Source organism: Aphidius gifuensis, linkage group LG5, assembly GCF_014905175.1.
Source record: "Aphidius gifuensis isolate YNYX2018 linkage group LG5, ASM1490517v1, whole genome shotgun sequence".
Classification (NCBI taxonomy): Eukaryota; Metazoa; Arthropoda; class Insecta; order Hymenoptera; family Braconidae; genus Aphidius; species Aphidius gifuensis.
This window is the reverse complement of record NC_057792.1, coordinates 17,828,895-17,842,904: the sequence shown is the minus strand read 5'-3', so window position 1 is coordinate 17,842,904 and position 14,010 is coordinate 17,828,895. Positions and strand designations below refer to the sequence as shown.

Sequence of the window (14,010 nt, the reverse complement as noted above, 5' to 3'; positions counted from 1 at the left end):
ACAATTAATTTATAAATAAAAAACAATTTAGATTTCAAAAAGCTATGATGAAATAATTGTTTAAATTATTTTTAATTATATTTCGTAATTTTTAAATTTTTTCATATTATCAGACGGTATTGTGTCTGACTACATACCGTACGTCACTACTGTAGTATTTTTTTTTTTCCTCGGTAGAGTCAATTTCTACAATTGAATATTTTTATAAATTTATTTTTAGATTGTTTTTTTGCCAACTTGAATTACAACTAAATGCAAATTAATTAATAATAAATTGTTGAAATATTATATTACAAAAAAAAATATACCTATATTATATTTGACATGAAAAAGCTCAATTGATTTTTCATCATGAAGAAAAGAAAAATGAAAAATAAAACAAACTAAATTCATTAAAAACTTTTTAACCAATACAAAGACAAAATAGATAAAAAAAAAATTTAAGTTTGGCAAGTTGTTTGTTGTAATTCGCAATGCGGTTCGCGCCCATCACCGGTAAAATGTTGCAGACAAAATTGTGATGATAGCTGTGTATTTTCATAGACCAAGCATGCGCGTAGATTAAATTTAAGTTTGTATGGGAGAGTCATTGGTGCAGCCGGGTGGGTACGAGAGTGGCTGACATGCTATCGTGACTCTAGTTTCATTCTAGCAGTTTACACAACAATAGTGTTTTATTTTTCAAAAAATACAAGAAAAAAAAAAAAAACAACAAATTGCCGGTTGTTATGATAAATTATTATTTTTTTTTAATTTTGTAAATAGACGAGAGTCATCATAGGACAAAATCACTGTACACTTTGAAATGGTAAGTACATGAAATTAAAGTTAGCATGAGATAAAATATATATAAAATTGTAGAGTGCACCCGGTCGATCGTCACCGACTTTATGACTAGGCTGGTGTTGGTTGGTGATACTGTGGGGTAAAAAATAGAGGGTGGTTTTTGGCTAGCATTAAAAAACAATATACAATGTAAATGTTGCTCTTGAATGCTATCATTAAAACCATATATGTGTGTCCCAATGTTCTCGTACTCTAAATTTTTAATATTATTAAAATATTATTTAATAATAATATCAATTTTTTTTATTCTATTTTTCATAACACAATAAAAATACTCTAATTATTTATTGATTTTTTTTTAATTAAATTTATTTATCTGTTGATGATATCTATTTAAAAAAAAAAAAAAATGAATAGATTATGAATGAAAATTAAGGTAATTAAATAAATTGCATAATTATTTTGAAATTAAATATTTAATTTTGACTGCATTTGGAATTTAAAATTATTTAATATCATTGATGTATATAAAAGTATGATTGTAATATTCCAATGAACCTTCCGGAAATGCATTTAAATTGTACATAATATATAGAAGCAAAGGTATGTCTTTCATCTTTGAATAAATTCTTGAAATATATATTGAAGTTAGACTTGTCTTTCTCTTTGTGTTCTTTAATTTTTAAGTGCTCAATGCACTCACGTTTGATTTCCTTATTTCTCGTTATCGAAAAACTATTATTATTATTTTTATTATTATTAAATATTAACTATAGATAGATAATTTTGTTTAAATTATTTTTTAGATCACACAAGCTTGTTATTAACTATTATTTTTTTTTATAATTTAAAAATAATTATATCAAGTTTGTTTGTTTGTTTGTTTGTTTGTTGTAAAAAACAAAATAACATCTCATCTAAAAATATATAACTTAATGAATAAATAGATAATAAAATTTAAAAAAAAATATAAATAAATAAATTTACGAATATTTATTGTAAAAACTAAATAACTTTTAAATTTAAATTCAAACAGTGCGACAATGGTTAACGAGCAAACTTTACAAATACTCTACAAACAAATGTTTAAACATAAATACAAACTGCAATAGAATTTTAAATTAAAAAAAAGTTTAACTGTTTTCTCAATTGTCCATTTACTATTTCAATAAATCCTCAAATAATTTAAACTATTTTATAGACTGTGTGTAATGTCAACTAGTATTTTAAAAATCAACTTGCAACTATACAATGATTTATTTAATTAAAAATAGGATTTTCAAATTTAATATGTTTACTCATTTCCCTCGGTGTATGTATTGATAAATTAATTATAATAATTATTTCTCTAAAAGTCTAAAAAAAACAATGAATAATTTATAAAAATACTTTTCAAAGTTTCAGGCAAATTAAATGCCTTGAGCTTTCATGTTCTCTACAAGCAAAGGCAGTGTGTCTGTAAGGTTTATCGGATTATTCCATCAGCAATCTCTCCCGTCTCTTTTTGTAACTTTGTTTCATTTTTTTTTCTTTACTTTTAAATATAATGCCAAGTACTTGTATGTCCTTTATTTTCAAGTCTTTATATACACACTGGTTAATTTTAAACACCAACAATAGCAGCCCATTGAGTTTTGAAATTGAATTTAAATTTTATTGTTGAGCTATTTGGAATAATATATTCATGAGAAGCTACTTTGTTGTGATTACATCACTTTTGTCAAGTACTTATATTTTTTTGTTACTATAAATAAATTTATCGACAATGTAAATTTATTACATTGCTATATTTATTTGCCTTTTTATTAAATTTTATTTGTTCGCAATTACAAATACTTATGGAGATTACAATTTTAAATTCAATTGAATAAAGTACAATACTTTTATTATACTGATAATTGTCTAATTCAATTATCAATATCAAGTGTGCTGACATTAAAAAAAAAAAAATAATATCTTTAATAAAAAAAAGAGGCATATAACAACTTGTCAACAGCATGATTCTTGAAAAAATATTTAAGATAGGATCAAAAAGTTTCGAGTATTTTTTTTTCCATGTATATCTGCGCAATGAACTTGGTTATATTAATTCAATAAAATAATATATATACAAGTATTATTCTTTGCACGTGTCGTGAAGGTTTCACAAGTTTATCGTCTTATCGATTTTACGTGTAAAACTTGTACAGTTAAATTTATAAAATTCTAGCTAATATTTTTCATGTCGATTTTTATATGTCTATATATTGTAACACGACTGATGTTTATTGGCATTCAGCAAGGAGGAAGTAGAACCAAAAAGATTGATGCTCAGCAACAGACAAATTTTGCTACCCAAGTCTCGTTTGTTGTCCCCATCATGCCAATGAACATTTAGTATTAAAATATTTATTTAAAAAGACGAAAAATATTATCGAAAAATCAAAAAGCTACATGACAAAATTATAGACTTAATGGAAAGTATTTTTTCATTGTTTTTTTTTTGTCAATCATAAATATTTAACCGTAGATAAAAAAAAATAAATGGACCATATGTTGGAACAATAAATTTGGGTTGTTTTAGATAAAAATTTTAGTATACAACAATTGTCAATGAAAATTGTGAAAAGTATGAAAACAAAGAGAGAAATAGATAATAATTTATCGTGGGAATTTAAAGTCCAGCTTACACATGCATAACTATTTTATCGTAGGCATCATTTTATTTATCTTTTTTTTTTTTTCCTTGTTTTCGCGACCCGCAGTGCAATTTTTATATCAGTTGGAAAAATACACGATGTATTATATGGCCACTGTGAAATTGTCAACTGCACAACTGTCATTGCAAATTACTGTCGTTAATTTCAAAATAAAAAAATTTAAAAAATTTTATTTATATTATCATTTTAGAATATATTATTTATATCGATTTCAATATTTATATTATTTTTTTTTTCAATGTTTAATTTGGTATAATAAAAAAATATTTTAACAGTCGATCAATAAAAAAAACTATAAAAAAGTAAAATAATTTTAATATAAATAAAATGGAATTTAAATTCAATGCAAATTAATTTATTTAAAAAAAAAAAAACAAATTTTTCAAAGACAATATTGATTAAAAAATTGAATATTTAAAAAATTCAAATTATTATAAAAATTTTTAATTAATTTACGAGTTATTTTTAAATGATGAAATTCTTAAACTGATAAATTTTTTAAATTCACAATAAAATATTTGAAATACCAAGTGATAGAAAAAATAAAAAATATAAAGCAATAATGTACGAGAAATAAAATTGAAAAAATATATTATATTGAGCATTGTTTCACGTAAAGTAAACGTGATATTTGTCTAATTTAAAGAAAAGCTTATCGAGTGAAAAAAACTAAAATAATATATATATATAGAATTTAGTCTATTTACTCACACATTTGTGAAACAATGAACAACATCAAGAAAGCATTCTCGCCACAATTGTTCTCTTGAAATGCTTTGTTTCTATATTTATTTATTATTTTTTATTTATTTTTTTTTCTTTTCTTTATATCCTATCTAGATAAAAGCATTTGTATACTAAATTTATCTCTTTGTTTTTTCGTGATTATATTGACTGAATGATTTAGTCGTTAATTTAACTACCAATAAATGAGAAATTTTTAAAAATCAAATCAATTTTATACAGAGAAATAAGCAGAAATTTTATTTATGATTATTTCATTTTGATCAGACACGAAAATAGCCAATAGAAAATTGAATTTTCACTTGAGTTAAAATGATTTTTCTCATTTTTCTTGTCAAATAATTTTATTTATTTTTATTCAAGTTTGTTCAACCAAGATGAATTGTCTTGTGTGTGACATGTGACACACAATAGATATTTTTTAAATTCAGAATTTTCATGTAAAAGCTGTCTTATATATATTTCTTCTAGTTCGACCCTTCATAGTGCTATTATCTCATGTACTTAAGAGCCTTTTGAGACTTCATACTCTTCTCGATACTTGAAATTTTCACAAGGGAATATTTTTCTATCTAATAAACTTTATTTTTCCTCTTCTTTTTTTCTCTCTCATATTTTCTATAACCGCATATATATTCTCATACCCACACAAATCATTATTCTCCTTAAATTCATCAATTTTAATTACAAATAGTCTGTCTAAAAAAGAATAAAAAATTTATTTAATATTGTTTTTTTTTTTGTCCAATTTTATATCGAGATAAAGTGGCTAAAAATAAAAAAAAAAAACGAAATATTACAGAACATTGAATCAATAACTCGATGGAAAAAAAAAAGAAAAAAATTAAATTGGGAAATTTTATATTGTTATTTTTAAAGGGATGAAAAAAAGCTTTAAAGGGAAAAAATTTCGAGACAGAATACATATATTCCTGGGAAGACGTAAAATAGAAAAAAAAAAAAATAAAGCTGAGCTTTTGGCTAGAATAAAAAGCCCAAGGCAATATACAGAAGTAAAGTTGAAATTTCACGTGGTTGTTGTCAACTTATAAACATCATAAAATATTATTAAAAGTAAAATCATGTACACAACTAGTGTATTAGTATAAATATGCATTAAAAAAATTGAAAAATATTTTGTAAAAAATATAGTGAACCTCAAAAGTACAGTAGTTTTCAACATCATAAACTTTTTTTTTTTTTTTGATATTTATTTAAATTTTTATTAAAATGAATATGAAAAAATTTGTCAACAGACAGATAAGCATATCTGAATAAAAGAAAAATTATTTACTTAATTGTTTACTTAAAAAAATGCAGGCAAACATTTTTTTTTTTTTTTTTCTACAGTTGAGTGAATTGAGTAATTTTTTTATAATACTAGGTTAAACCTGAGCTTCAGCATTTTTCTCTGGAGGTCATAATTATCAAAAAAATTATTTCTAAGGAAAATATTTTTGACATAATGTTTCTATTATATAAACAACACCTCAATATAATTATTTTAAAAGTTTTAACATGTAATTCCAACTGTTTTTGATTTTTTTTAATTAATAAAACAGAATAGGATGTAAAAGAAAAAAATAGAAAAATAGAAATGAGCCTATAGAAAAATATAGCCTAATGGAAAATCGATAGAGATTTTTTTTTTACTTTCTTTTTATCTACACTAAAAGCTTGCTGGGGACAGACTAGTCATGCAATTGTATACTGATTTTATGATTTACCTGACCCTCAGTCTAATTTCTGACAAAAATTGAATAAATTTTTTTCATTTTTTTTTCATAACTTGTCATTTTTATTTTTTACGACACGAGATAATTGACGTATTGCATAGTTGATAGAGATATTTTTAAATTTTTTTTATAGTTTTAATAAATATATAGTACTACTGGGGATTTTACGATTTAGGATCGCGTGACTCTCTCAGGGTCACATTTACAAAATAATTTACTTTGTTATACATTTCCAAGTACGTGTAACAAACAACCTTATATTTTTTCATGTGAATTTCTTTTTTTTTTCTCTTCTTTTTCTAGTTTTCAATTATAATTCTAATTTGTATTGCGATCAATATCAATCGAAATATTTCTAATTTATTTATGAAATTTGTGCAGCCAATAGATAACAAACAAATAAATATATAACAAGTTTTTATATTTACTGCAGAATTATCTGCAATGCGCTGATGGTCTATTTTTAAAATTACTTTACCTTATCTGTTTTTTTTTTTTTTTTTTTATTTTTAAATAATTATCTAAAAAGTAATTAGATACTTTTTCATCAATATGTAACAGTTAACTTCACTAGAAAATTCTAATTTTCTTATGCAAATAATAATTTTAAAACTTTATTACCTGACGATATTACAAGTCAACTTGAAAAAATAAAAAAATAAAAATAAAATTCAAAGATTTTGGACCTAGGTGAATTCGTTTCGTGTCACCTCATGGTTTCCACCCCCCTGGGCCATTGTTTTCCGACCATTCGACCTGGTCACATCTGGTGAAACTAAATTTACCGTTTTCCAAGATTTGATACTTTGTCTTTTGGCTCCTTGAGGATTTGAGGTCCATAAAAATAAGAATAAAAAGGAAAAAAAAAAATGGAAAATCTCCCAGTCGTTGGAGGAAAATAAAATAAAAAAAAAAGTAAAATCAGTCTAAAAGTTATATGACTAAAACAAGATGAAAAAAAAAAAAATCAAAAAGAAAACTCTTAGCTACCAAGGGTTTTTCTTTTTTTTCTTTTATTTTTTTTTTATTATTATTTAGTTTTTCCTATGCAATACCACGTGATGAAATTGTCACGTGATACGGGTATTGTGATCGTTGATTGGTAGGAAAGTCATGCTGTTTTGGCAAGAAACTCGCGCGACAGATGTGCCTGATGGAGGGGTGTCAAGCACACAAAGCATATGCACCGTCAGTTTGAATTCAACTTGGTAACTTGAATCTGCATCAAACTGCTTATTAATACCGGTAATTGTGCATCTTAAATAATCTTGGTTGAATATTATTAAACAATATATTGTTAAACCAAGTTTTATAAATGAAATTGATTTTTATTATTAATATTTTATTTTAATTATAAAAATTAAAATAGTATTACATAATTTAAATTAATATTATAAATTTTTATATTAATTTAGTGGTTTTTATTTATTTTTTTTTTACAATCAGACGTGATAATTAGATGTTTTTTTATCAACGAGTGTGTGTGTTTTATTGTTTCGAGGATTATGAAGATAACATTTTTAAAAATGCAAAAACATAAAATCATTAGTAAGATATTTAATTTATCTTTTTAATTTTTATAATATTTTTTTTTTTAAATTAAAATGTATTGACTGTGTTGATTAATATGTTTTAATTTTATTTAAATTTTTTTACAACATCTGTGTGTATAAAATTGATATATGTAGAAAAAAAAAAATAATTTGGATAATTTTTTTTTATATAGAACAAAGTTGTCAAGTACTTTGATATTTTTGTTTTTTAATTTTAATTATATTTGACTTTTTTCAAGTTTTTAAAACTGATAGCCATAATATTAAATTTTCGGTTTTTTTTTTTTATTTTTTTTTCACTGATAAGACTATCTTTAAAAGCTAACAATTAAAATTTTTTTTGTGGATTTTTTTTATAAAAAATAAAGCTCGTTAATTCTAAAACAAAAAAGATTCCACGAAAAAAATTAAATTTTTATTTAAACTAAAATTTCACACTTGATTTTATTTGAAATTTTTTTTTCTTAGTCACTTTGATAGTATAGTATTATTGATATGAATAAATAAAAAAAAAAAAAAAATACGATAACCACCTTAATTGTCACACACAGTAGTTGATAATTTTTTTTATTTTTTCCTTATACAATACGACATTTAAAGTATTTTACATTACTTTTTATTTTCACTTTTTATCAAAGTGAAACTCTTCAAAGCCATATAAAATTTACCTTTTAACATTTTAATGACGATATACTTTGAAAATAAAAAAATTCTATTTATTAAAAAATGCATTTAAAAAATAAAATAAATAAACTACAGCATTATGTTAATTTTTTTTTTAATTAATCATCCTATATAAATGTCGTTATCCCAAGAAATCCAGCTTTTCTCTTTTATCGCGATAGACATTATTTCATGGAATATACATATTTTTTCTTAAAAAAATTAATCGACATTTGAGCTAATTAAGTTTAACCATTTAGTCACAATCCAGCTCATATTACTCAGCATAATATCATTATAAAAATAAACCCATTGTTGTGAATAAATAAAATCATTTTTAATTGAAAAAAAAAAAAAAAAATTCTATCGATTACCTGCAGTCAGAGATAATTTATTTGCAGAAATGCGCAAACGATATATGTACTGAGTTGAGACTGACACGATTTTCTTCGACACTTAAATTTATCATGACTATTTTATAAATAAAAATAAAAATCAATTGACATATTTATAATTTAATTTAGACTTTAGATAAAATAATTATTGATGTAAATTATAGTAATATTGAGACGAGAATAAATTTTATATCAAATTTAGTACGGATGTTAATATTTTTGCTATCGGTCAAATTGCAGACAATCGTTTATTACGAGGAAGTTGTGTTTCCTGTTTTGCAAAAATATATTAATTGAGTACTTTCAAGTAAAAAAAAAAAATAAGTCTATCTGTTCATCTAACCTGAAGTTTAAATCTTGATCTAGGATAATAATATTTTGATGTATCCTTGGATCATTTTAAAATATTCTTAAGATTATTTTTCTAATCACTGCAGATGATTACTTTCATTTAATTCAGTCTTTTATTTTTTCAACGAAAAAGTAATCAACTCCTTGAGGTTTTGATGCAGATAAATATATTTTTTTTTTCACATAAACTCTCTTGACTAATGTCTTTTGGTAAACCCTTGTACAATGTGTCATTTTAATAAAAAATTTATTATTCAAATCTACTGATTGATGGTATTTAAATTTTTTATATTTCCAGGGTGGCAGAAAATTTGAAAATCGGCGGAGAAGAGAAGGAAAAAAACTTGGCAGCAATCGCATGTAGCATTCGGGTATGAAATATTAAAAAAAATAAATGAAAAACTCTTTTCTTTATTTCTATTACTCATTAAATTAATAAAATATAAAATTACGTTAATTTTTTTTTTTTTAATGTAGATCAATAAAATAATATAAATAATAAATAGAAGAAAAATTGAATAATTTAAAATTGTAAAAATAATTTATGAAAAAATTTTTTAAATAATTTATAATTATTAATAATTAAATGGTATTATTGATATCTTATGAAAAATTAATCAGCAAAAATATCGATTGAGAAAATTAAAAGCTAAAAAAATATAAAAATATTCAGTCGGTTTAAATTGTATAGTCAAGGAAAATAGTCAAAGTCACATTGGATCAACGATTTATCAAGTGAATTATTAATAAATAAATAATAAATGTGTGTCTAAATGAAAGCTCGATAATAATATTATTTAAATATATATTTTTACATTTTTTTTTATTTTTTCTTTTTGGAGTCTGGGTATATTAATATTGAAATGAACAAGCTGCGGGTAACTATTAATAAAACATCAGAATCCAAGCTACTCAATAAGTCTCATGACAACAGTTAAGTTTGGTCTTTTAATTATTATTATATTAAAAATCAATTTGAAAAATTCACAAGTATTATTTTTTAATTTCATCTCAAAGAAAAAACATCTCAAATAATTATTTAAAAGTATAGCTTTTCATTATTTTCGTATTTCATTTAACAAATTAAATTAATTATTAATTATTATTAAATAAAATAAATAAATAAATTCATTTTATCTTTTAAATTTATACATTAATTTCATCATTGTAATATCAATTTTATCGGTCATTTATTAATTATTTAAATCATGTTATCTTTAATTTTGATATTCAAACAATGTATATGTAAATATTGGTATATCATTTTCCAATTTCTAATTAATAATTCAATCCTTTGACTGATAATTTGAAAGACATGTTAGTAAAACAATGGAAAGAAAATTCACGAATAAATATTTCTTTATTTATTTAAATAAAAAAATACTTGTGACAAACTCAATGACAATTTTTTATTGACAATATGTTATCAAACAAAATGACTATTGACTATCAATAATTTGAATATAAAATCATAAACATCATCGCAAATAAAACTCTTTGAAATAAGAAATAAAAACCATCAAAAATAATGACGAGTTATGTACAAAAAATTAAACCGGAAGACTTGTTGTTCATGAATTTATTTGATGATTAACAAAATAGGCACTTGAGTCATTTATATGCATATACCCCAAGCAATAATTTAATCACTCAATAATGAATATACCAAACGCGTCATCACAATTGTTATATGTACTCTTCACCTCTCCGCATCGATTACTATTTTTTTTTTTAAATTCAATTTAAAGAAATTGAAATAAAAAAAAAAAAAAAATCATTATTCGTAAACTCTTTGATGTACAAACATAAAATTAGATTTTTTATCTTCACCTTGTCGCAATTATAAAAACAGATAAAAAAAAATAGAAATAACAAGATTTTATATTATTATTTATTAAAAATAGTATTTTAAAAATAAATTTTTTATCTGTTTCGATTTTGTATTTTCATTGAATTGATTGACAAAAGTATTATCAATAATCTAACAAGTTGATTGTAATACTTGAAAATATATCAACATAATAATAGTGTATATTTATTTTTTGATATATGTTGTTTGTTCATTGATAAATTGATAATTATTTCGTCAATATATAAAAAATGTTATTTAAAAAAAAAAAATTACAGACACAGATATGATGAAGCCAACGATGAAGGTGGGACTTATTGCCTTCATTGGTTTATGTGTATTATTTTATCAATATCATTTATCGAATGTCGTTCGATATGATCAATTGGCCAGTTTCAATGGTGCTGATTCAGCAGCATTTATTTCACTCGAAGATGACAATGGATCTCGTAAAATTACAGAAGATACGGTAATAAAAAAAAGAACTTGTTATTAATATTTTTCTGACATTTATTAATTTGTAAATGAAGTAAAGTAAAATTTAATTTATCAAACAAGAATATTCAGCGTTAAATAGATATAAATTTAATAATAAAAACAAGATATTTTATTTGTAATTGAGAATATAATATTGAAGCTATAAATTTAACTTATGTCATCAACGTTTTCATTCGCCTATTATCTTGTCGTAGCATTGTTAAAGATAATGAATGTGCAAAAGGTGGAACAAGAATCTCATTATAATGTCATCGTGCAGTTAATGAGTACCACTCAAAAATAAAATGAAAAAAAAAAAACCAAATAAACCAGCAATATCATCAAAAAAAAAAAATAATAAAAATAATTTTTTTAATTATTATTTCAGATTAAAAATGCTGTTCGTTCAGTGCAATATATAAAAGGTTTAAGTCCAGATATAACAGAGTTAATAATACAAGAACTTTTGAGTCAATTATTGATAAAATCAACACATGATAATACATTAACACCATCATCAACAAAATCATCAAGTTTGGTAGATTTAAAACAAGTCAATAACACCCTTGAGCCATTGTACATCATAACACCAACATACAGAAGATCAGAACAGATACCAGAACTAACTAGAATGTCACATACATTGATGCTTGTTGATAACATACATTGGCTTGTCATTGAAGATAGTAAAATTCCAACAAAACAAGTAACACAATTACTTGAACGTACTGGATTAAAATTTGAACATTTAATTGGTTTGTTTTTTTATAAAAAATATATAATAATTTATTTAATTTAATATTTTAATTTATATTATATTTTTCAGCACCAATGCCAGATAAATATAAATTAAAAAAAGGTGCTAAACCACGTGGTGTATCAAATAGAAATCGTGGATTAAGTTGGATCAGAGCAAATGCAACTGATGGTGTTTTTTATTTTGCTGATGATGATAATACTTATGACATTGATCTTTTTAAAGAGGTAAGATATATCAATTAATAGTTAATTAATTAATTAATTAAATGATTTGTGTTTTGTTTAAAATAGATAAGACGAACAAAAAAAGTATCATTATTTCCTGTTGGTTTATGTACGAGTTATGGTTTAAGTTCACCAATTATTAAAAATGGTAAATTTATTGGTTTTTATGATGGATGGATAGCAGGACGTAAATTTCCAGTTGATATGGCTGGTTTTGCTGTTAGTGTTAAATTTCTTCATCAACGACCAAATGCCATTATGCCATATCGTGCTGGTTTTGAAGAAGATGGATTTTTAAGAAGTTTAACACCATTTGAACCAACTGAAGCTGAATTTTTTGGTGATAATTGTACACGTGTACTTGCATGGCATACACAAACTAAAAAAAATAATCCAAGTTTACCATTAAATATGAAGATACATAATAATACTAATCTTGTTCAACTTAAACAACAAATTGTATGATATGGATTTATTATTTTGTTCAATTTATCAGTTGTTTTACTAATTTTTTTTTGTTTCGTTATTTACATAATGCAATAATGTGATTCAGTGCCTATGAATGACTTTTTATCTTGAACAACTAGAACTTTGTTGTTGTTGTTATTATTATTATTATTATTATAACAATTGTCACTTTTAGAAATTCATTGTTTTACCTGATTTTAGTTTTATTTAGACTTAATTAATACTGTAAATTAATTTAGACTTTTATAATTTATTAAAATAAATTACTTAATTTTTTTTTTTATATGTCGAAAAAAAAAAAAGTGATATAAATTTTAAGCGCTTCCGATTTGTGCACTGAGTACTTTGACCAGTTTAATAAAAAAAAAAAATTTTTTTCTCATAAGAAAAAAATATAATTAGTATTTATAAAAAAAAAAAATTCTTTCAATCATAAAATTTCTTAAAAAATAAATAATATTCCATGAAAATATTTAATAAATTGTCTTATACCATATTGACGAAAATTTATATTATGACTATTAAATAATAAAGCAATAATAATTCAAAAAAAAAATTAATTAGCCATTTTGTTGAAAGAAAAAATCATTGAAAAAAAAATACAAGGGCAGTTGCAGGGATAGAAAAAAACTTTATCATTTGAAATAAAATAAAATTGTTTGATAAAAAAATAACTCATAATTGAATACCAAAAATATAAAAATAAATAAAACTAGTTATTTAATTAATTGAATTATCTATTGTAAAGAAAAAATATAGTTGATAAGTTATTTTTATGTTATCAGTTTGTAAATAAATAAAATAATTGAAATGTATAAAAAAAAAAATAAAATAAAAAAATGTATTACAAATAAAAATCGTAACAATAAATAATATAGTTTATTGTGCCTCTTATAAACAAATTAAAAATATAAACTATTATTTATTTAATTATTAATCATGTTAATATAAACAAAATGAGTAATAAAATTTATTTACCTTTTTTTTGTTGCATTTTTTACACTAAAAAATTCATCAATGTCCTCTGTCCAGATCGCCATCAGCAAAATGCCTTGTTTGTTTCAAAATAACACACAATTGGGTTATAATTTATCACTCACTAGATTCACAATAAATTAACGAATACATTGAATATTAAAATACAATTAATTAGATGAATTTAAACTGTTAAAATGATGACAAAATCATTGCAAAATTGATGAGCTTGCACACGTCGAAAAACCGTTAGAAACAAAACACTTCTGAGAACTGCGCCGACAATCGCCAAACGGTAAAAATAATAACTAATTTTTTCGTCATAAATAA

General features: G+C 22.8%; 1 protein-coding gene across 4 annotated transcripts; it reads left to right on the top strand.

Moving 5' to 3' along the window:
* Positions 1–261: 261 nt before the first annotated feature.
* On the top strand, positions 262–13,688 carry LOC122858136 (galactosylgalactosylxylosylprotein 3-beta-glucuronosyltransferase P). 4 transcript variants are annotated; one of them, XM_044160847.1, is made up of 7 exons: positions 7,108–7,210; positions 7,412–7,513; positions 9,226–9,298; positions 11,055–11,245; positions 11,642–12,008; positions 12,080–12,237; positions 12,304–13,638. In XM_044160847.1, exons 4-7 carry the CDS (start codon positions 11,063–11,065, stop codon positions 12,700–12,702), a joined length of 1,107 nt encoding a protein of 368 aa, XP_044016782.1. In that variant the 5' UTR covers positions 7,108–7,210; positions 7,412–7,513; positions 9,226–9,298; positions 11,055–11,062; the 3' UTR covers positions 12,703–13,638. The 4 variants fall into 4 exon arrangements, with proteins under 4 accessions (XP_044016779.1, XP_044016782.1, XP_044016781.1 ...); XM_044160844.1 differs by lacking the exons at positions 7,108–7,210; positions 7,412–7,513 and adding an exon at positions 262–808 and having other exon boundaries at positions 12,304–13,688; XM_044160846.1 differs by lacking the exon at positions 7,412–7,513 and having other exon boundaries at positions 7,135–7,210; positions 12,304–13,121.
* Positions 13,689–14,010: the final 322 nt, after the last annotated feature.

Excerpts from the sequence above, each read along its gene's own strand:
- LOC122858136 (XM_044160844.1), top strand. The coding sequence starts at position 11,063 with ATGATGAAGCCAACGATGAAGGTGGGACTTATTGCCTTCATTGGTTTA. Across the intron at positions 12,009-12,079 it reads AAAATTTGAACATTTAATTG|CACCAATGCCAGATAAATAT; the intron begins GTTTGTTTTTTT and ends TATATTTTTCAG. Across the intron at positions 12,238-12,303 it reads ACATTGATCTTTTTAAAGAG|ATAAGACGAACAAAAAAAGT; the intron begins GTAAGATATATC and ends TGTTTAAAATAG.